This window comes from Anomaloglossus baeobatrachus, chromosome 3 (assembly GCF_048569485.1).
Source record: "Anomaloglossus baeobatrachus isolate aAnoBae1 chromosome 3, aAnoBae1.hap1, whole genome shotgun sequence".
NCBI lineage: Eukaryota > Metazoa > Chordata > Amphibia > Anura > Aromobatidae > Anomaloglossus > Anomaloglossus baeobatrachus.
Genome location: NC_134355.1, coordinates 663,761,550 through 663,782,867, shown reverse-complemented (window position 1 = coordinate 663,782,867; position 21,318 = coordinate 663,761,550). Strand labels below are relative to the sequence as shown.

Here is a 21,318-nt window from a genome sequence, read left to right as displayed (position 1 = left end):
GTATGCTTAATCGTAAGGTGTAAAGCAGGCTTTACCTTGGCTGGTTATCAAAACTAGAGGGGCATCCACATCTGTTTAGTTGGCAGCTGAGGGTTGCAGCCTGCAGTTGTCTGTTTTACCTCTGCTGTTTATCAAAAATACGTGGGAACCTACGTCATTGTTTTGTTATCTTTATTGTTCTCAGCAGCGGACCAGCAACTGCCACATGGAATATAGCTTGTTGATTGGCTGCACAGTTCAACAAACTTTTTTAACATACAAACATTACCAAAGCTCTAAACTCATACACGGATTTTTTTTTTTTGTCCGTCTTCGAGTCTGAGATCAGGACACCCACTGTTCGTTGCGAACCCTGAACTTCACATTTTGGGTTCACACATCCCTATTAATACGTCCTTCACATATACAATTATATAATATTTTTATTCCATTTATTTCCATTTTTTATTTAAAGCCTCAATAATTTCTGTATAAATGGATAAAAATGCTTCATTATTTTAAAAATATATATTTTCTTATTTTTCAGGAAAGCCCTTTGATAACCTGAACAGTATTAATGCAGCTGTAGCCAATATAATTGTGGCCATACTCCTCAGTCATAGATTTGAGTACGAAGATCCGACTATTTTGAAACTTCTTGCCTTAGTTAATGAAAACTTAAGACTCCTGGGGAGCCCATGGATCCGGGTAAGGAGAAAAATGTATATTTTACATTCTTCAGTAGAAGTTTTGATTAAAATTATCCTAGAAAAAAATTATGAACTATGGGGATTGAGTAAAATTATCACTTGCATAACAATTCAAGACAGTCCAAAAATTATCCTTTTTTTTGTGATCATGCGGATGGTTCTGCAAATACCTATAAGTGCAATATGCAAGAGTATTACTTAAAATTCCTATGTAGTGACTAATTTGGAAGATTAAAGGGAATCTGTCAGAAGGTTTTTGCTACCTTATATGAAAGCAGCATGATGTAGGCAAGGAGATTCTGAATCCAAAGATGTATCCCTTAGATTACTGGGTTCGGCATTATTAGATTCAGTTGTGTAGCAGAGCTGAAAGAGCTCTCCCACCCACACCAGTTCCTCAAGTAAGATTGTACCTTAGGGGTACTTCTCACATAGCGAGATTGCTAGCGAGAGCGCTGCTGAGTCACAGGTTTTGGGACGCACCAGTGACCTCATCAGCGATCTCGCTGTGTGTGACATTAAGCAGCGACCTGGTCCCTGCTGTGAGATCGCTGATCATTACACACTGCTCTGTTTAATTTTTTGCTCGTTGCTCTCCCGCTGTGAAGCACACATCGCTGTGTTTGACAGCGAGAGAGCAACAATCTAAATGTGCAGGGAGCCGGCGTCTGGCAGCTGCGGACGCTGGTAACCAAGGTAAACATCGGGTAACTAAGCAAAGCGCTCTGCTTGGTTACCCAATATTTACCTTGGTTACTAGCGTATTTCGCTCTCATGTTGCCAGTACTGGCTCCCTGCACTCGTAGCCAGAGTACACATCAGGTAAATAAGCAAAGTGGTTTGCTTAGTAACCCGATGTTTACCCTGGCTACGAGTGCAGGGAGCCAGCGCTAAGCGGTGTGCGCTGGTAACCAAGGTAAATATCGGGTAACCAAGCAAAGCATTTTGCTTAGTTACCCGATATTTACCTTAGTTACCAAGTGCAGCATCGCTTCCATGCGTCGCTGGTGGCTGGTGGCTGGTCACTGGTCGCTGGTGAGATCTGCCTGATTGACAGTTCACCAGCAACCATGTAGCGACGCACCAGCGATCCTGACCAGGTCATATCGTGGTCGGAATCGCTGGTATGTCGTTTAGTGAGAAGGGTCCTGATGTGTAAACAAACAGAAAATAAATAACAGATTAGACCTTGACATGACAGGCATCCCTGAATTTTCTGTGTTAACCCTTGCAGCATGCTGGCTTAAGCTTACATAGCAAAAACCTGATTCCCTTTAATAAGGGTCAAGGAACAAACAATATTTTTTTACAAAAATTCTAAAGATGGCAAGCATGTAATTATGAAATCAATGGGTCATAGGGTCAAGACTAGACAATTTTTAGGGCAACACAGCAATAAAATACATTGAAATGTTACAGTTTCTTGACCACCAAAGGCTGAAGAAAGCCCCAAGGAGGTATTAACAATGTAATCTGAGCCCCTTGCACTACAGTTCAAGAAAAAACAATGGGGGCACCTTAGAACTTTAACTGTGTCAGGGCACAGGAAGTTGATATTCCTCCTCCATCCCTTTTTCGGATTTTTGTCAGCATTTTATCCAATATATTTATGAGGTGGAAGGGAGGACATCTCTGATGCCCAAATTTTCCCTACTATCTAATTTTATTGCCTCTTTGAAGGGTTTTATTAAGCGACTTGAGTTCCTTATCCCATGCCAATTGGGGATCTCAAGGTAACACAACCAACGGTTTGTCTTCTGCGTGATACCATATTCACTGTCATCTCCCCTTCAAAAACGTTCAGGAAATTCCCCCCAAAATTGGCACAAATTTGTGGATTTAATTGATTGGGTTCCTGGCCGAGCACACCATGGATCTGTTCTCGAGATAGATTTGAGTACCGACTGATGGGACAACCTCTTTAAGGAGGACAGGACTGGATCTAAATTTGGATATGAATAGCAATTGCTTCCACTATTACTCGTTTGTTAGTGTTGATATTTACATTTATGTTTGCTTAGATGTATGACAGTTTCCCGACATTGATGGACTGGCTTCCTGGACCTCACAGAACAATTTTTGGGAATATCAGAGAGATGCAGAAATTCATAAGAGCAACATTTACAAAACAGAAGAACGAACTGGATGTAAATGACCAGAGGAACCTCATTGATGCCTTCTTGGCCAAGCAACAAGAGGTACGATGCACTAGCAATATGCATAAAAATTAATATATGCAAATGGTTTATGCAATACAGAAAATCTGATAGTGTGTTACTTGTATGGCATGCAATGAAAGAGGTCATCAGGCTATATAGTCACTTTTGGATTCAATTTTGGGCTAAATCTAATTTATAGCTTGTTTTCTTAAACGTTTTCTGGTGTTTGGATTTTTCAGGCTTTTTGTTTCCCTACAGATGGCTGACTGAAATGGTTCACCACTAAGGGGTACTTTACACGTTGTGACATCGGCAACGATATACCGTTGGTGTCACGTCGTTAGTGACGCATATCCGGCGCCATTATCGACAGTGCAGCGTGTAAACCCTAGGAGCAACGATCACCGATCGCAAAAATGGCAAAAATCGGTGATCGGTGACACGTCGATCCATTCCATAATGTCGTTACAGCTGCAGATACGATGTTGTTTGTCGTTCCTGCAGCACCACACATCGCTGTGTGTGAAGCCGCAGGAACGACAAACATTTCCTTACCTGCGTCCACCTGCAATGCGGAAGGAAGGAGGTGGGCGGGATGTTACGTCCCGCTCATCTCCGCCCCTCCGCTTCTATTGGCCGGCCGCTTAGCGACGTCGCAGTGACGTCGCAGTGACTGCCGAACGCACCTCCCCCTTGAGGTAGGGATTGTTCGGCAGTCACAGTGACGTCGCCGACAAGGTATGTGCATGTGAAGCTGCCATAGCGATAATGTTCACTACAGCAGCTATCACCACATTTCGCATGTGCGATGGGGGCGGGTGCGATGGGGGCGGGTGCTATCGCGCTCGACATCGCTAGCCGATGCTAGCGATGTCGCAACGTGTAAAGTACCCCTAAGAATCTGTCATCAAGCTCATTTTGATGGAAAGTTTGTAACTCTTATCGGTCTTTTTCTGAGCTCCTATTAGCTGATTTATGACCACAGTACAGTTCAGCTAAACCTTCACAGTGCCATAAATTGGCTGAAGAGCTCAGAAAAAGATAGTCTGTTCTGATGGTTGGTGTCACTTTTATCTATCTATTAAAATGGTTTTCCCCTTCAATTAAATTTCCACCCCTGGTGCAGTGTGGCATAAGAAAAGTCTTAGAGGCACTTTGCACACTATGACATCGCAAGCCGACGATTTCGATAGTCCCTGCCCCCGTCGCAGCTGCGATATCATGGTGATAGCTGGCGTAGCGAACATTATCACAACGCCAGCTTCACATGCACTCACCTGCCCTGCGACGTCGCTCTGGCCGGCGTCCCACCTCCTTCCTAAGGGGGCGGGTCGTACAACGTCACAGCGACGTCACACGGCAGGCGGCCAATCAAAGCGGAGGGGCGGAGATGAGCAGGATGTAAACATTCCGCCCACCTTCTTACTTCCGTATAGCCGCCGGCGGCAGTTAAGGTGATGTTCCTCGCTCCTGCGGCTTCACACACAGCGATGTGTGCTGCTGCAGGAAAGAGGAACTACATCGTACCTGTCGCGGCAGCGTAATTATGAAAAAGTCGGAGCCTGCACCGATGATACGATAATGACGCTTTTGCGCTCGTTAATCGTATCATCTAGAATTTACACGCTACGATGTCGAAAGTGACGCCGGATGTGCGTCACTTTCGATTTGACCCCACCGACATCGCACGTGCGATGTTGCAACGTGCAAAGCCGCCCTTAGAGTCTCCCTTCAACCTTAAAAAACTATGATACTATGATACTCTCCTTCCCATGGTCCACATAGCAAGTCTTTACCAAGGCTCCCGGTGTCTGACATGGACTGCAGCGCTGATATGATGTCATTTCAAATTGACAGCAGCCCATAGGCTATTAAGGGGGCATTCCCATGAACTACTGAGCTCACTGATTGGCTGCTGAAGAGACATATGTGCCACAGCCCATGCCAGACACTCGGAGCATTGGCAGAGACTCGCTGGTGGACCGGAGGAAGGTGACAATTGCAGGCGGTTTTTGTTTCTGTTTTTTTTTATTCATTCCCCAACCAGTTTTGTAAAGTTGAAAACCATAAATTAGGCATCTATGAAAGCCAAATAGTTCAATTTTTTTTAAAAAAAAAAATTAAATTCCAAAATTTGTTTCTACAAGAGATATGCAGATCTGACGAACTTTAAATTTGCCAAACCGTGCAGATTATACTGGAAAATTCAAATAGGCTCTGGAGTCTTTCCAACACCCACAGCATAATAAATAGGTAAGATATTTAAAAAAAAAAAAAACCCTTCTCACCTGTCCCTGGCACCCCTTCCGATTGATGTCTGGTGCCTGCCCATCTGGTCATCAGGGTTTTTTCTTTCATGCAGTAACACGCTGGTATCTTCATTCTAGAACAGGATTTCCTGACTGTGACCAGTCTCAGAAGTCACAGTGTGACACTAGTGACACTATGCTGATGGGAGCGGGAGCTGGGCCGCTCTCCTTGGTCAACGGTCCCTTGTCTGATTGTGCTTCTCTCTGTAGGGTGCATGGTACCAACCTGCTCCTGGAGGATGCAGAACATTTCCCCGTTCACACTTGCAGTTGCTGCTGGACAAAGTTCATACCAGACCAGGGTCTCTTTAACACAACAGTCTATACTTTTGTAGGTTGCATAGCAGACAAGTTTTTCAACGTTCTTCCTCTTTGACAGGGGTATCTATTCCCTTTAGGACTCCAGTATGGGTGAAGCGGAAGCTTCACCATTCCCAGTACACTATATAGGCAGGGGCAGCTTTTCCTTTATCTGTCAATAGCCTCAGTGTTTCACAAGGGTCTCCGGTACGCCAGGATCATCTCATCCTTCTCAATCCAACTTCCATTCGCGTGATGCCCAGGTGGCTTCACCAAGCCCAGACGGGATTGTCCTCAAGCTCCAGACCTTTTGGGATTGGCATCAGGTTTTCAGGACTAATTTTGGCACCCAGGCCTTTCTCCTCATAGGCAAAACTTTAACTGCTTTGCTCGATCTCATGTAATCAGGAAGTATTTCACTCTGCTCAACACTAGTCCCACCATGCTCCAGTGAGGTGGACCTAACATTCACCCTATTACTAACAAAGTCCACCTAGGTAACATTCCTATACTTTACATTTCTTTCTCTAAATGATATTCTAAACCCTTATCTCACACTAAATCCTACTTAACATTCCCCTCTCTGCTATCTGACTAATACACTTTACTACACATTGTTAACATGTTTACTCTGGCTACGTGTGCAGAGAGCCAGCCTTAGTAACCCGATGTGTACCCTAGCTACATATACAGTACAGGGAGCCAGGGCTGGCTCCCTGCACACGTAGCCAGAGTAAATATCGAGTAACCAAGCAAAGCGCTTTGCTTAGTTACCCGATATTTACCCTGGTTACCAAGTGTAGCATTGTTACATGAGTCGCTGGTGGCTGGTGGCTGGTCGCTGGTGAGATCTGCCTGATTGACAGCTCACCAGCGACAATGTAGCGACGCACCAACGATCCTTTCCAGGTCGGACTGCTGGTGGGATCGTTGGTGCTTCGCTAACTGTGACGGTACCCTAAGAGTGCATTTGAGGGCTTTTCAGTGACTTCACCCTGTCATCCAATTGAGGCAGAAGAACCTATACAAATCGAGTCCTAGGAGAATTGGGCTTGGTCGAATGAGTCAAGTAATGATTCAGTGTTTCAGATAGAATAATGAATTTCTTACAGATAAAGACGAAAATAATCATTATTGTATTGTAACTTGGCTTATTCAGATAATTGAGACTAAACTATGACACCAAGCACATGGTGATAGACCTCCTGCTGTTTTTGGTAAAGAAACAAAACCTTTTTAACAATTCTGTAGAACATAGAAATTTGGGTATAGTATATGAAAGACTGCCGTGGATAAACAAAATACCATATTGTATTTAATAGGAATTTATTATTTTCTTACATTCAGGGAAAACCTGAATCCACCGAGTATTACCATAATGAAAATCTGACGGTCCTGGTAGGAAACCTGTTCGCAGCTGGAATGGAGACGACATCAACCACCCTGAGATGGGGACTTCTGCTGATGATAAAATACCCAGAAATTCAAAGTAAGAAATCAAGTTTTAAAATCAGAGACTTGAAGTAACACTATAGTGAAAAAATGGATTGCAACTTTTTTATTAAGGTATTGTCATGAGGTATGTAATTATGGCACAGGTGACCCTAGACTGGCCCTCAGACTAGAGTCCTTGTGCTGTCCCTTATCTCAGAGGTAGGTTTGATGGTAGCCAGGTCCGATCCCCCAGCGTGACCCTGTCTCTTGTCCAAGCCCTGATCTTACTCCCCCTCTACCACACCCTCGGGGCGAGCCGTGAAACACAAAGACAAAACCCCACAAAATGACACGGACAAGAAGAATGGATACTTGTACACACAGCTCTCAAAACACACAAGAGAGACAATATGTGTATTGGGAAACAACGGAAAAGGGGGAGAAGTAATGCAGAACAGGGGAACGCTCACAGCACGAATCACTGTAAACAAGAAAATCACCAACACTGGGAATCGTTAGAGCTAAAGCTATCATCGGCACATACAGGAAGAAAGCTGTGATTTAAATAGAGAGGAGACAGCTGCACAAGGCAATTAGCAACCTGAGCTCTTAGGTCCTGCTCACCAGTCTGCAGAAATTAACTCCTGCAGAGCTAAAAAACAGTGAACCTGAACCAGCCGATGCACGGTTGTAGAGACTGCATGATTAGGATATAGCAAGGGCGGACATACCATTGCTACAATCTTTGCACAGAGGCCCAAGAGGAAAGAAGCTCCAGTACCACCTCCAATGCAGCCAACAACCTCTGTAACAGACACATTCTTGCACTGTAAAGGGTACATAGACTATTCTTGCACAGGGGCCCTCTTCTGTCTATGTCAGCCCCTGTAATGTAGCACACACAACCTGAGTAGTGTCATAATGGGTTTATTTTAAATGTAGCTGGACAATTGAAACGTGCTGATCAAAATGGAAGAGACAATTTGTGTAGAGGCTTGCTTGTTGGTTCCGATGCACCCGGTTACGGTACCCCTGACTGTGTGTGCAATCTAGGAGTTTGCTGCTTACCATTTTTCAGGCCATAAGAGACCTTGAAAATACTTGACAAATCTTTGAGATAAGAAGCTGTTGTAGAAATAAAAAAAACATTCTTACTGGAATTGTTTAAATTAAACTGTACCGAACGATAGCAGACATATTACGTTTGGTACACTTTTGTAGTCGTAAAACACATTTCTATGGTATTGTTATTATTTGTGGGTAACAGAGTACTTCTCAAGCTTTAAAGCTCTGGCCTGCATTTTCTTTATGCTTTAATACATTGGTACCATGTTTCCCTTCTTATCAGAATAGAGAACTCTAAAGTGGGCTTTACACGCTACGACATCTCTAGCAATTGCTAGCGACGTCGAGCGCGATAGCACCCGCTCCCGTCGTACATGCGATATCTGGTGATCGCTGCCCTAGAGAATATTATCACTACGGCAGCATCACACGCACATACTTGGTTGGCGACGTCACTGTGTCCGCCGAACAATCCCTCCTTCAAGGGGGAGGTGCGTTCGGCGTCACAGCGACGTTACCGCGACGTCACTAAACGGCCGGCCAATAGAAGCGGAGGGGCAGAGATGAGCGGGACATAACATCCCGCCCACCTCCTTCCTTCCACATTGCTGGTGGACGCAGGTAAGGATATGCTTGTCGTTCCTGCGGTTTCACACCTAGCGATGTGTGGTGCTGCAGGAATGACAAACAACATCGTACCTGCAGCAGCAACGATATTAAGGAAAGGAGTGACGTGTCACCGATGAACGATTTTGACGTTTTTGCGATCGGTGATCGTCGCTCTTAGGGTTTACACGCTGCAATGTCGGTAACGGCGCCGGATGTGCGTCACTAACGACGTAACCCCGACGATATATCGTTATCGATGTCGCAACGTGTAAAGCCCGCTTTAGGGTCAGGCCACCTCCAGGTCTTCATTGGTCCCGGGAAAAGGAGTTTCAGTGGGCCCCATGCACATGAAGACATGCACATACACAAACATATACATTGATACGTACACATAAAGGCATATGTTGCGGGTGGAGGAGGGGACGCTGTGCTCACCCACTGCTCGGGTCCGGCTGCTGCTGCTCAGTGGTGGCTCGAGCGGTAGGCTGGATCCCGGGGACTCGAGCAGCGATCCTCGCCCGTGAGTGAAAGGGGGGTGGTTTTGGTTTAGGGATATTGTCCGTGACGCCACCCACGGTTGTGGTGAGGTTGTGACACCACCGCTGCTCTGGACGGGGATCCCGGGAGCGATGACAGGGGGCAGCTTGGATGTTGTTTCTCCCCTCCGTGGGTAGGGGGGGTTGGTTGTCCTGGGGCCCGGTGAGGGTTAGGGATGGCAGGTGGGTTACGGGGCCTGGTGAGGTGCAGGGTCACGGGGGCAGTGCTGTGCCGCACGGCACGGTGGTACTCACTCAGCCAGTAATTTACACGGAGTCTCTGGTCAAACAAACGGCTGGATGGACGGGTCCCACAGACGGCTGCAGTAGCTCTCCCGGTAGGTTGGTGGTGACTGCCTTTCCCTGCACCTGTGTTGTGTTTACGGTTCCAATGGGTTCCCACCAGTAACCCGCTCCCCAGCTTGGATGTATGCTGAGGGAGCCCCTTTTGCCCGCAGGCTCTGGCCCTGGGAACTGTAGCCTTGGCGGTGACTGTGTTTCCCTTCACGGTGTGAGCTGTTGCCTTCAATCGGGTCTTGACTGCTGAGAAACCCCGGAGGTTCCCTTCGCTAACGGATTTGACCAGTTTTACGGCGACTCCTAGCCTGGTCGGGGTTCGTAAGCCCTGCCGAATGGTGCTGGCTTCTCTTTGCTCCCCGATCCGGTACCGTCGGGCCACCGCCCGTCCCCGTTCCTTACGGTTCACTCCAATCAGCCTCTCCTGCAGACGGTCACCACCATCTGCCAACCTTGCTGTATGTGCCCGGGCCACGCACCCGGACACGGTCAGTCTCCTCTACTGCCACCTCACTTCACTACTCTTCAACTCAACTGCAAAACTCCTCTCCACTGAACCCTTTTCCCGCCTCCAGGACTGTGAACTCCTCGGTGGGCGGGGCCAACCGCCTGGCCCACCCCCTGGTGTCGACATCGGCCCCTGGAGGGAGGCAACAAGGATTTGTGTTTGACCTCGATGTGCCTAGCCAGGGTGTGGGGTGTGTTGTTGTAGTACTTGTGACGTCCTGGCTTGTCCAGGGCGCCACATTCCCCCTTAGTAAAATGCAGACCGTCCACGGGCTGCTCGTCCATCACCGGTTTTATTTTTGTTTATCTGTAGAAAAGGGTTTAAACATATAAAAACATGTAAAACATAAGCATCTGCATCAATCTTCCCATAACGGGAGGTACGGCTTCCGCTCTTCTCCCACCCAAACAACCTGGCCCTGATGCTGCCCCTAAGAAGTGGACAGCACCCCTTGCCCCACTCCATCACCAGGCTGCCCGAGCGGGTTCTGTCTCTTTCAGGGGACCCGCGTCCATGGGGACCCCTGAACCCCCGGAGGATCGCCACCGGTTACGGTAGTGGCGGGCCTGGTCCATCCCTTTCCTCCAGGCCCATCCTCCCAAATCAGCCTCTCCGGAGGCGGTAACGGAATCAAGCCAACAGCATTTTTATTTACATCTCACTAAGTTTGTGGTTGCCCTGCAAGTTCTCGGGCTTGTCCGTAAGCAGTTCCTTACGCAAGGATTACAGAAAGTCCCTACGGGGACAACAGTTGCCGGCAGCGGCCGGTTCAATCAAACTATCAATCTGGTTACTTCTTCTGTTGATTCACTTATCATTCAAAACACTTTTAAACTGGTGGTCCCAACGTCTAACAACGGTGGACCGTTGACTTACTCCAGATCCACGGTGTCGGCCAGGGGAGGGGGCTGGGCAGATACTCGGGCCTCTTGACTGCCCCTCAGCTTCGCATCCAGCGCAAACCAACGCCTATCCCCGCAGTGCCTGGTGCATTGGACCAAATCCCCCGGCATCAGGTTGCGGCCTGGATGGTCCTCAGGTAGGTGGGCATTGACGTCCCTACGGGCAACAAAGATTTCGGCCTCCAGGCCTCGTTCGTATATGAACCCGTACCCCCGATGGACGTCAAACCTCCACACTTGTCCTTCATAGAACGGGCCCCGTATCCAGAAGGTGGCCTGGTGGAGGCTTTCCTTTTCTTTTATCGTGCGGGCTACCAGCTCCGCCTTCCTTCGCTCCCTCTCCGCAATCTCCTGGCCCAGTGGGGTCTGTCCTCTGTCCCAGTAAGGGGCTACTGCGGGCCCCGGCGCACGGGTCGGGCCCCGCGAGACCTCCTTCACGCCACCCAGGACTGGCATTCTGGGGGGAAGGTCCCGCGGTGTCATGGCCTGGGGTGCTACCCTGCAGTGGCAACCCAGCGCGGCCTCAGCTGAGGCATGGGGGATGGGCACAGGGGTCGTCTCCCGCTGGACCTCCTGCACGGAGCGGTCTGTCAGCACCGGTTCGGGAGAAGTCTCCACAGGTGCCTCCGGTACCTCTCTTCCGACGGCCTCGGACTTCGGCACCTTCCACGGGAGCGGCTCCGGGCGGTCATGGGCCCCGGCTGCAGGTCGGTCCGCCTGGGCAGATTGGTGGGGTACCGGTACCGGTAGTAGTGGTAGCGGGCCTAGTGGCGGGGCAGCAGCAGCCAACACGGGTAGCGGGGGAGGTAGCAGGGTGAGCGGGTGTAGACCGGGCCCCTCGGCCGCGATAACCGACCCACTAGGGGTACAGGGGCGTGGGTCACTTACCCTCTCTTCCAAGACTCCCTCCACCTCGCGTCTCCGTATGGCCGCCACCACCTCCGCCATGTCGGCCTCCCACTCCTCTAAGAGGAGTTGCATCCTGATCTGCAGCCGCTGTTGGAGCTGGGCGGTCTGGACCTCCGCCCATGCCGCGGTTCCAGGTGCGGGGGCTACGGTGCTGCGGGACGGTTGGTACATCGCTGCGGCGGCCTCTTCCAGGAACCACAAGATGGCCGCAGGGTCCTGGTGTCCCTGCTTTTATAGCCGCGAGCTACATGCAGCCAGACGCCATCCGTCCCCCTTAGTCTTTTTCCGGCTCCTCCTTTACAGGGGCAGGGTTTCGTGTTTCGTGCCTCCACTGCTCAAGGAGATGCTCGAGCGGGGACTTTTCGCACCCAAAATGGCGGCTTCTCAATTCTTTTTGCCGGACACCTCTGGCGGTCACAAGGCACACCTCTACCAGATGGCAGAGCGGTAAGATCCTGTTTGTGACGCCAAGTTGTCACGGGCGGAGGAAGGGACGCTGCGCTCACCCACTGCTCGGGTCCGGCTGCTGCTGCTGCTCGCTGCTCGCTTGGTCAGTGGGCCCCATGCACATGAAGACATGCACATACACAAACATTTACATTGATACGTACACATAAAGGCATATGTTGCGGGCGGAGCATGGGACGCTGTGCTCACCCACTGCTCGGGTTCGGCTGCTGCTGCTCACTCGGTCGGTGGCTCGAGCGGTGGGCCGGATCCCGGGGACTCGAGAGGCGCTCCTTGCCCGTGAGTGAAAGGGGGGTGGTTTTGGTGTAGGGATATTGTCCGTGACGCCACTCACGGTTGTGGTGAGGTTGTGACACCACCGCTGCTCTGGATGGGGATCCTGGGAGCGATGACAGGGAGCAGCTTGGATGTTGTTTCTCCCCTCCGTGGGTAGGGGGGTTGGTTGTCCCGGGGCCCGGTGAGGGTTAGGGATAGCAGGCGGGTTACGGGGCCTGGTGAGGTGCAGGGTCGCGGGGGGCAGCGCTGTGCCGCACGGTGGTACTCACTCAACCAGTAATTTACACGGAGTCTCTGGTCAAACAAACGGCTGGATGGACGGGTCCCACAGACAGCTGCGGTAGCTCTCCCGGTAGGTTGGTGGTGACTGCCTTTCCCTGCACCTGTGTTGTGTTTACGGTTCCAATGGGTTCCCACTGGTAACCCACTCCCCAGCTTGGATGTATGCTGAGGGAGCCCCTTTTGCCCGCAGGCTCTGGCCCTGGGAACTGTAGCCTTGGCGGTGACTGTGTTTCCCTTCATGTTGTGAGCTGTTGCCTTCAATCGGGTCTTGACTGCTGGGAAACCCCGGAGGTTCCCTTCGCTAACGGATTTGACCAGTTTTACGGCGACTCCTAGCCTGGTCGGGGTCCGTAATCCCTGACGAATGGTGCTGGCTTCTCTTTGCTCCCCGACGGGCCACCGCCCGTCCCCGGTCCTTACGGTTCACTCCAATCAGCCTCTCCTGCAGACAGTCACCACCGTCTGCCAACCTTGCTGTATGTGCCCGGGCCACGCACCCGGACACGGTCAGTCTCCTCTACTGCCACTTCACTTCACTACTCCTCAACTCAACTGCAAAACTCCTCTCCCGCCTCCAGGACTGTGAACTCCTCGGTGGGCGGGGCAAACCGCCTGGCCCACCCCCTGGTGTGGACATCAGCCCCTGTAGGGAGGCAACAAGGATTTGTGTTTGACCTTGATGTGCCTAGCCGGGGTGTGGGGTGTGTTGTTGTAGTACTTGTGACGTCCTGGCTTGTCCAGGGCGCCAAACATACATAGATATTCATATTTAAAGACAAATTCACAAAAATACATATAAGCAGACATAAATATATAGACAGTCTTATACACTGATGAAGCGATGGCCGAGAGGACCACCGCAGTGCAGAGTAGGTTACAGTACACAAGACGAGGTGCGAACAACAAGGGTGTATTTATTAACAGGCGGGGAAAGATGTGGAGAAGGCAGGTTCACACATGGGGTATACAGTGGCAAAACGTGATTTATCAACACTTTTGTATTCTCTAGTTGGTCCGCTCAATAGCACGGTGCTCCAACTATTTCAGGTTCTCGAAACACAAAAACAGTCAGGTACAATGCTACTCTACACGTAACCTCTCTGGCCTCTGATAAATGGGCCACACGGATGCTGTGTTCTACCTACTGAAGCCTACTTTGGCCCCTAGTATGTGCACAATATTCAATTCACAGTGATGCTGGGGACGTGGATCCAGTCCCGGGGGCCCCCCAACAACAGTCTCATCTGAAGGTGCACACGTCTCCTGGGCCGGGTTAGGGAGATCAAAATCTTCATTTTGCTTCAGATTCCTCGCTGGTTCCCTGGGATCTGTGAGTCTCTCTCTCGATTCAGAAGAAAACTCCAATCCTCTGAGACACAATGGCTGTGTGTTCCTTCACACGCATACAAATGAAAAACAGAACCTCACTTCCCTTCTTACACTCGGGCTGTCCATTAGCACACTTTCTGCAGGGGGAGCAGAACATTCCATTACCCCTCAACACGGGGAGGTTTCTGTCTCTTAAAGTGGCAGCGTGTTTCTTATTGTCCATAGCAGTAACACCCCCCAATACTGACATACATAGGTACACATCATACATGCATACACACACACAGACACAGACACATTAGCAATATTTTAATATGGGGAAGCCAAGAGCAAGCCTCGCTAACCTTTCCCACTTGTCTCCCGTCCAGCTCCATGTGGTTGTGACGGATGTCACTTTAGTAGATATGGCCGTGCACAGTGCACTGTGCCTTAGTGTCTGCTAGCAGTGACACAGTCTGGCCAGCACTGTGGCTTTAATTTTGCTTGTGTGCCAGCTCGGCCACATCACTGCTTGAAGACACAGCTCCACAGTGCACTGTGCATGGCCATATGTCTGTTAATGATGGCCATGAAGCAGTGGCCCCTGCACAGCTGCAGGGAAAGCTGCCCAAGGGGGCATTTGCCCCATGCTCCCAGTCCACCCCAGACGACATCAAGTTGCCCCCCCATTTGTGGAGGTAACTCTGGCCCTGCACTGGGCCCTGTTGTCCACTCCTTCTGGTTGGCTAAGAAAATTACGTCTCCCTCAGTTCTCAGATGGTACTGGGTGGAGTCACTGCAAGTGTTAGATACCAACATATTACTCTTCTTCAATCTCTGTACTCTAGCCATGTAAGAAATCAGTTGCTGTAGAACTTGCTATCCTAAGATCTTTTATTGCTGAACACACTGTACCCTTGTGGCCTATATTCTAGACAACAGTATATAAGGCCTCCTTCATCTTCAGTAGCTTCTCTCTAACTACCTAACAACTAAGAACTAGCTTCCTGACCCCACTCAACTCATCCCAACCTGGGTTGGATTCAAACTGGTAGACCAGAGTCACACTTGCAAGTCTTGCATCGCATCACCCAGCATGGCCTGCCACCCTCTAGAGAGGAGCGTCTCAGCTGCATAAAAATACATGCAGCCGACCCGCTCCTATCAAGAGAGTGTGCGTCTGTGCCGGGTGATGTGATGCAAGACTCGCGCGAGTCTCTCGCAAGTGTGATTCCAGCCTTAAAGAGACTCTATCAGCACAGAAAGACTGTTCAAACTAAGTACAGCTGCTTCTTCATCATGGCAGGACCAATCCTTTAACTGCATCTTCCCACCTGCTTGTTTACACTCTATCTCTACCCTCACCTCTTCTATGATTCACATCTCTGGCTTTATAGCGCAGAGAAGTGTGGAGATAAATGGAAAACAAGAAGGAGAAGGTTAAACTTAAATGTTTGGCTCTACCACGAAGCACCGACCAACTGTACTTGGTTTGAACAATCGCCCTGTGCTGACAGAGTGTCACAAGTGTCTCTTGTGCTTGAAAGAAATGTGACAACTCCTAAGACAGAAGTTTTACATTGCTCATTGATTTTAAATGTGTTTTGCTTTCTGTTGGTGCAGCAAGAGTTAATAACATTTCCCTTGCTACTAGATCCTGATTTGTTCACCTCAGATGCAGGTAGCTTGTGACCACTCCAATCTCCTTTAAATAATCACATGATCCATCACTTGATGTCGGTAATAGAATTTCATTCTGTTTCTGACAACGTACAGGGAGGAAGTTCTCTCAGAGCTTCTGAAGTTATACTGCTGAACCTTAGCTGTTGCAGTGCTACATTTTGGAGCCTAGTGGGCTCCAGTCTTGGTGTCTGGCTGTAACAGTGACATTAGTTTCTATGTCCTTTTGCCTATGTTTCTCTGATTGTTCTCCTTCTCCTGTGTGTAGTGGCAGTAGTAGTGATTCCTAGAGTTCTCAATGGTCTTGTCATAATACATGGTAAGTTGAAGGACAGTAAGGGACTAAGCACATGAAGGCGACAAGGGGAAGGACTCATGTAGGGAAGTTAGGGGAGCTCAGGTAACAGACACAGGTTAGTATCAGAAGGAGGCCCATACTTTGCTTCCTATTATTAGGGTGTTCTTTTCCTTTTTTATCTTTTGATACTGATGTATTAAACAATGCACTGGACAATCATTGATCCGTGCTCATGTGTCATGCACTGTGTTGGACACTCACCAGGCTAACTAAAGTGCTGTAACACAGATTATGTAAAAAAAAAACATATCAAACAGAACAATACATTTCATTGGTACAAAAAGTTTTCAGAAGGGGTGCCAACAGCTCTTCCAGTCTTTTCCATATAGATGAACAACTCTCCATCCACGGCAGAATTTGGTCTATGAAAATGGGCTTCATTTCAACGGTCTACTTTTTTCCTTTTCTGTCATTTTTGTGTTTGGGGATTTTTAGCGAGTAAACATGAATAATAAGTTGTATGTTTTCTTTTTTCTTGGCAGAGAAGGTTCATAATGAGATCGAAAGAGTGATCGGATCGGCCCAACCTCAAATGGAGCATCGGAAACAAATGCCGTATACGGACGCCGTGGTTCATGAGATTCAGCGGTTTGGGGATATTGTACCTAATAATCTTCCACACGCAACGACTGAAGATGTCACCTTAAAAGGGTATTTCATTCCAAAGGTAAAAAAACCACAACTCTTCTTTATATCTGATTCTTCTAAGTACAAACCCACCTTAGGCGATTGAAAATGTATAATGTGTCCCACTGGCTTGGAGAGAGAATTAACACATAAGTGAGCAGAATGATTTATTTTTTTTTGCTACTATTAATTCTTCAAGAATAATCTAGAAGCATCAAGAAATTGATGATATTACCCTTGAAATTTATAAAATTGCCATTAGCCTAATTTATACAGAAGATCTATCAGCTTTCTTTCTGGTCAGCTCACAAATATGCTATACACTACTGTACAGTAAACAGGCGAGCTGGCAGCTCCTCTATATGATACACCTAAAAGAAGAGTGCGCAGATCCACTATATACTACACTACACAGGAGAGCTGACAGATCCGCTATATAACACACCACACAGAAGAGCTGACAGATCCTTCCATATACTACACCACACTGGACAAATCCTCTATATACTACACCACACAGGACAGATCCTCTATATACTACACCACACAGGACACATACTCTATATACTACACCACACAGGACACATACTCTATATACTACACCACACAGGACACATCCTCTATATACTACACCACACAGGACACATCCTCTATATACTACACCACACTGGACAAATCCTCTATATACTACACCACACTGGACAAATCCTCTATATACTACACCACACAGGACAGATCCTCTATATACTACACCACACTGGACACATACTCTATATACTACGCCACACAGGACACATACTCTATATACTACACCACACAGGACACATCCTCTATATACTACACCACACAGGACACATCCTCTATATACTACACCACACTGGACAAATCCTCTATATACTACACCACACTGGACAAATCCTCTATATACTACACCACACAGGACAGATCCTCTATATACTACACCACACTGGACACATACTCTATATACTACGCCACACAGGACACATACTCTATATACTACACCACACAGGACACCTCCTCTATATACTACACCACACAGGACACATCCTCTATATACTACACCACACAGGACACATCCTCTATATACTACACCACACTGGACAAATCCTCTATATACTACACCACACAGGGCACATCCTCTATATACTACAACACACAGGACACATCCTCTATATACTACACCACACTGGACACATCCTCTATATACTACACCACACAGGAGACATCCTCTATATACTACACCACACAGGATACATCCTCTATATACTATACCACACTGGACAGATCCTCTATATACTACACCACAGAAGAAACATCCTCTATATACTACACAACACAGGACACATCCTCCATATACCACACCACACAGGATACATCCTCTATATACTATACCACACTGGACAGATCCTCTATATACTATACCACACTGGACAAACCCTCTATATACTACACCACACTGGACAAATCCTCTATATACTACACCACACTGGACAGATCCTCTATATACTACACCACACAGGACACATCCTCCATGTACTACACCACACTGGACAGATCCTCTATATACTACACCACACAGGATAGATCCTCTATATACTACACCACACTGGACACATCCTCTATATACTACACCACACAGGACACATCCTCTATATACTATACCGCACTGGACAGATCCTGTATATACAGTCCCTGACAAAAGTTCTGTCGCTTATCCATGTAAGGGCTCTTCTCCACTTGCGATTTCTATGTGCGAGTGCGATCCGATAGAAAATCGCACTCGCACCAGTGTTAATCAATGGGGCCGTGTCCTCTTGCTAAATTTTTTACGGCACGACTCGTGCTCTCGGTGAAATCGCAGCATGCTGCGATTTCACCGAGTCTCAGCTCTCGCAGCCCCATGCAATCCTATGGGAGCGAGAAAAACAAATCAAAATCCGGGTGGCATGCGCATGTCATACAGATTGCATACGCATGTCACATGGATCCTTGACACTTGCATACTGCGTCAGACTGGCTACTGGAGGAATCTCCAGTAATACCAGTCCTGGCCGCGGTTACATGCACTGAACTCCGGAGCTGCCACCTGAGCTCCAGAGTGCAGCCTGAACAGTGAGCGCCGAGTGATTGATTCCCCGGCGAGTGCTGTTCACTTCAGCACAGCTGCAGACAGACAGGGCTGATTTCTGGAGCTTAGGTGACAGATCCGGGGTTCAGTGCAGGTAAGTGGTAACTGCGGCCAGGCCTGGTATTACTGGAGATTTCTCCGGTAACCAGTCCTACGCTGCTTGCATAAACACTCACATAGCACTCGCATGGTGCTCGCATGTCATACGGATGCTATGTGAGGAAAAAAAACACACACCGTACGCAGACCACACGCAGGACAAACACAGGACACTCGACTCACATTTTGAGCCGAGTGTCGCTGTGATTTATTAAACGCAAGTGAAGAGCCCTTATGTAAATAAAAGCTTATAACCTGTCTTTAAATTCATCCATTGGTTTCATAAATTACTCTTTTAAAAGCTGAAACCCTCCCAAATTTGGTTTAGGTTATGAAAATAAAGTTGCTGAAAAGCTGAAATATTGATCATTTAATGAACACAGAAAGGTTAGATTTTGGCAAAACAAAAGTTTTGTCGCCTTGTCCTATAATGCACCCAATCCTAGTTTACATCCTCACCTGTGCTCACTAAATGATTGGTTAATTAGTGGGTGTGTATAAAAAGAAACTCAGCACCCCAGACCTTCAGTTGAACTGCAACTTGACCGCTGACAACATGCCAAAAATCCACCCTGCGACCAAAGCCTTGATTATCAAGAGACTGAAGACCAGATCCACTGCAGAGGTGGCTGGCACCTTTAATGTGTCTCAGCATGAAGTACAAAGAATTAAAAAAAAGATTTGAAGAGACTGGAGATGTTTTTGACAAGCCCAGCTCCGGCAGATCCCGCAAGACAACTGCTCAGGAGGAATGCTTTTTGGTAAGAAAATCCAAAGCCAGCCCCTCTTCCACTGCAACAGAGCTCCAAAAGGCCTGGTCACCTCAAGTCCCTGTGTCAATTAGAACAGTTTGTAGGATACTATCTCAAAATGGCCTCCATGGTCGAATCAGTGTCCAGAAGCCAGCACTAAACAAAAGGTAATTAAAAAAATGTGTGGCATTTGCCAAGTCCCACAGCCTGCTAAACAGATGGACGCTGGAAAAATGGCAGAAGGTGGATTTCTCTGATGAATCTTCAGTTGAATTACACCACAGCAGCCGCAAATACTGCAAGAGACCTACTGGAGCCTGTATGGATCCAGAAAAGAGTTAAGTTTGGTGGTGGAATGATCATGGTCTGGGGTTACATTCAGTATGGGGGTTTGCAAAACATTTGCAAGGTGGAAGACAATATCAATAGCCTAAAATATCAAGAAGTATTAGCTACCTCTTACATTCCCAATCATAAAAGGTGTCAAATTCTGCAGCAGGATGGTGCTCCATCTCATACATCCATCTCTACAACAAAGCTCCTTCTGGCAAAGAAGATCAAGGACTGGCCAGCCAGTCACCAGACATGAACATCATTGAGCATGTTTGGTGTAGGATGAAAGACCAAGCTTGGAAGACAAAAGCAAAGACTCTAGATGAACTATTCCTGATGACTTCATCAATAAATTGTATGTATCATTGTTGAACCACATAGATGCAGTCCTTCAAGCTCATGGAAGTCACACAAAATATTAAATATGGCTCTAATAGCACCACAACTTCATTCACGAATGTTATGCAACATATTTGTATTAGAAGTTAATGATTTGTCTGAATTTCACATTACTTTCTGTGGGTGACAAAACGTTTGTCTTGCCAAAATCTGACCTTTCTGTGTTCATTAAATGATCAATATTTCAGCTTTGCAGCAACTTTATTTTCAAAATGTAAACCAAATTTGGGAGGGTTTCAGCTTTCAAAAGAGTAATTTATAAAACCAATGGATGAATTTAAAGTCAGGTTATAAGCTTTTATTTACATTTCATGGATAATCGACAGAACTTCTGTCAGGGACTGTATTACACAGACCAGGGGAGTTGTTACGGTTGCTGCGAGCACTGGAGACTATGTCCAGATTTCTTGCTACTGCACATGTGCGAGCGCTGGAGACTAAGTCCAGATTTCTTGCTACTGCACATGTGCGAGCGCTGGAGACTAAGTCCAGATTTCTTGCTACTGCACATGTGCGAGCGCTGGAGACTAAGTCCAGATTTCTTGCTACTGCACATGTGCGAGCGCCAGAGACTAAGTCCAATCTTGGAGCCATTGCACATGTGCGGGTGACATCATCGCTGACACGAGGTCACATGTCTCTGACACCTTCTATGCCGATTGGTCGCTGGTCATGTGCTTGTGACGTCTTGCTCGGTGATAGGCCAGCATGACGTCACTCCTGTCGTTCTGGAAGCGGATTGGCTCTGGTGTCCTCCATCTTGGATGAGGCACAGAGTCTATATAAGACCCTGACACACGCCGCATGGTGCTCAGTCCTCTTGGTTCATGCATATGAGTAGACGCTCTGTGCGCGTTCCTCTAGGCATTC

The 21,318-nt window shown here is 47.8% G+C and overlaps 1 protein-coding gene across 1 annotated transcript in view; it reads left to right on the top strand.

The window, feature by feature from the left end:
- The window catches only part of LOC142297018 (cytochrome P450 2C14-like), a 61,468-nt gene that overhangs the window by 26,647 nt on the left and 13,503 nt on the right, over positions 1 to 21,318 (top strand). The window contains exons 5-8 of the mRNA XM_075341228.1: positions 527 to 687; positions 2,711 to 2,887; positions 6,805 to 6,946; positions 16,572 to 16,756. Of these exons, the coding sequence (XP_075197343.1) occupies positions 527 to 687; positions 2,711 to 2,887; positions 6,805 to 6,946; positions 16,572 to 16,756 (665 nt within the window). The remainder of the gene's footprint in view (positions 1 to 526; positions 688 to 2,710; positions 2,888 to 6,804; positions 6,947 to 16,571; positions 16,757 to 21,318) is intronic.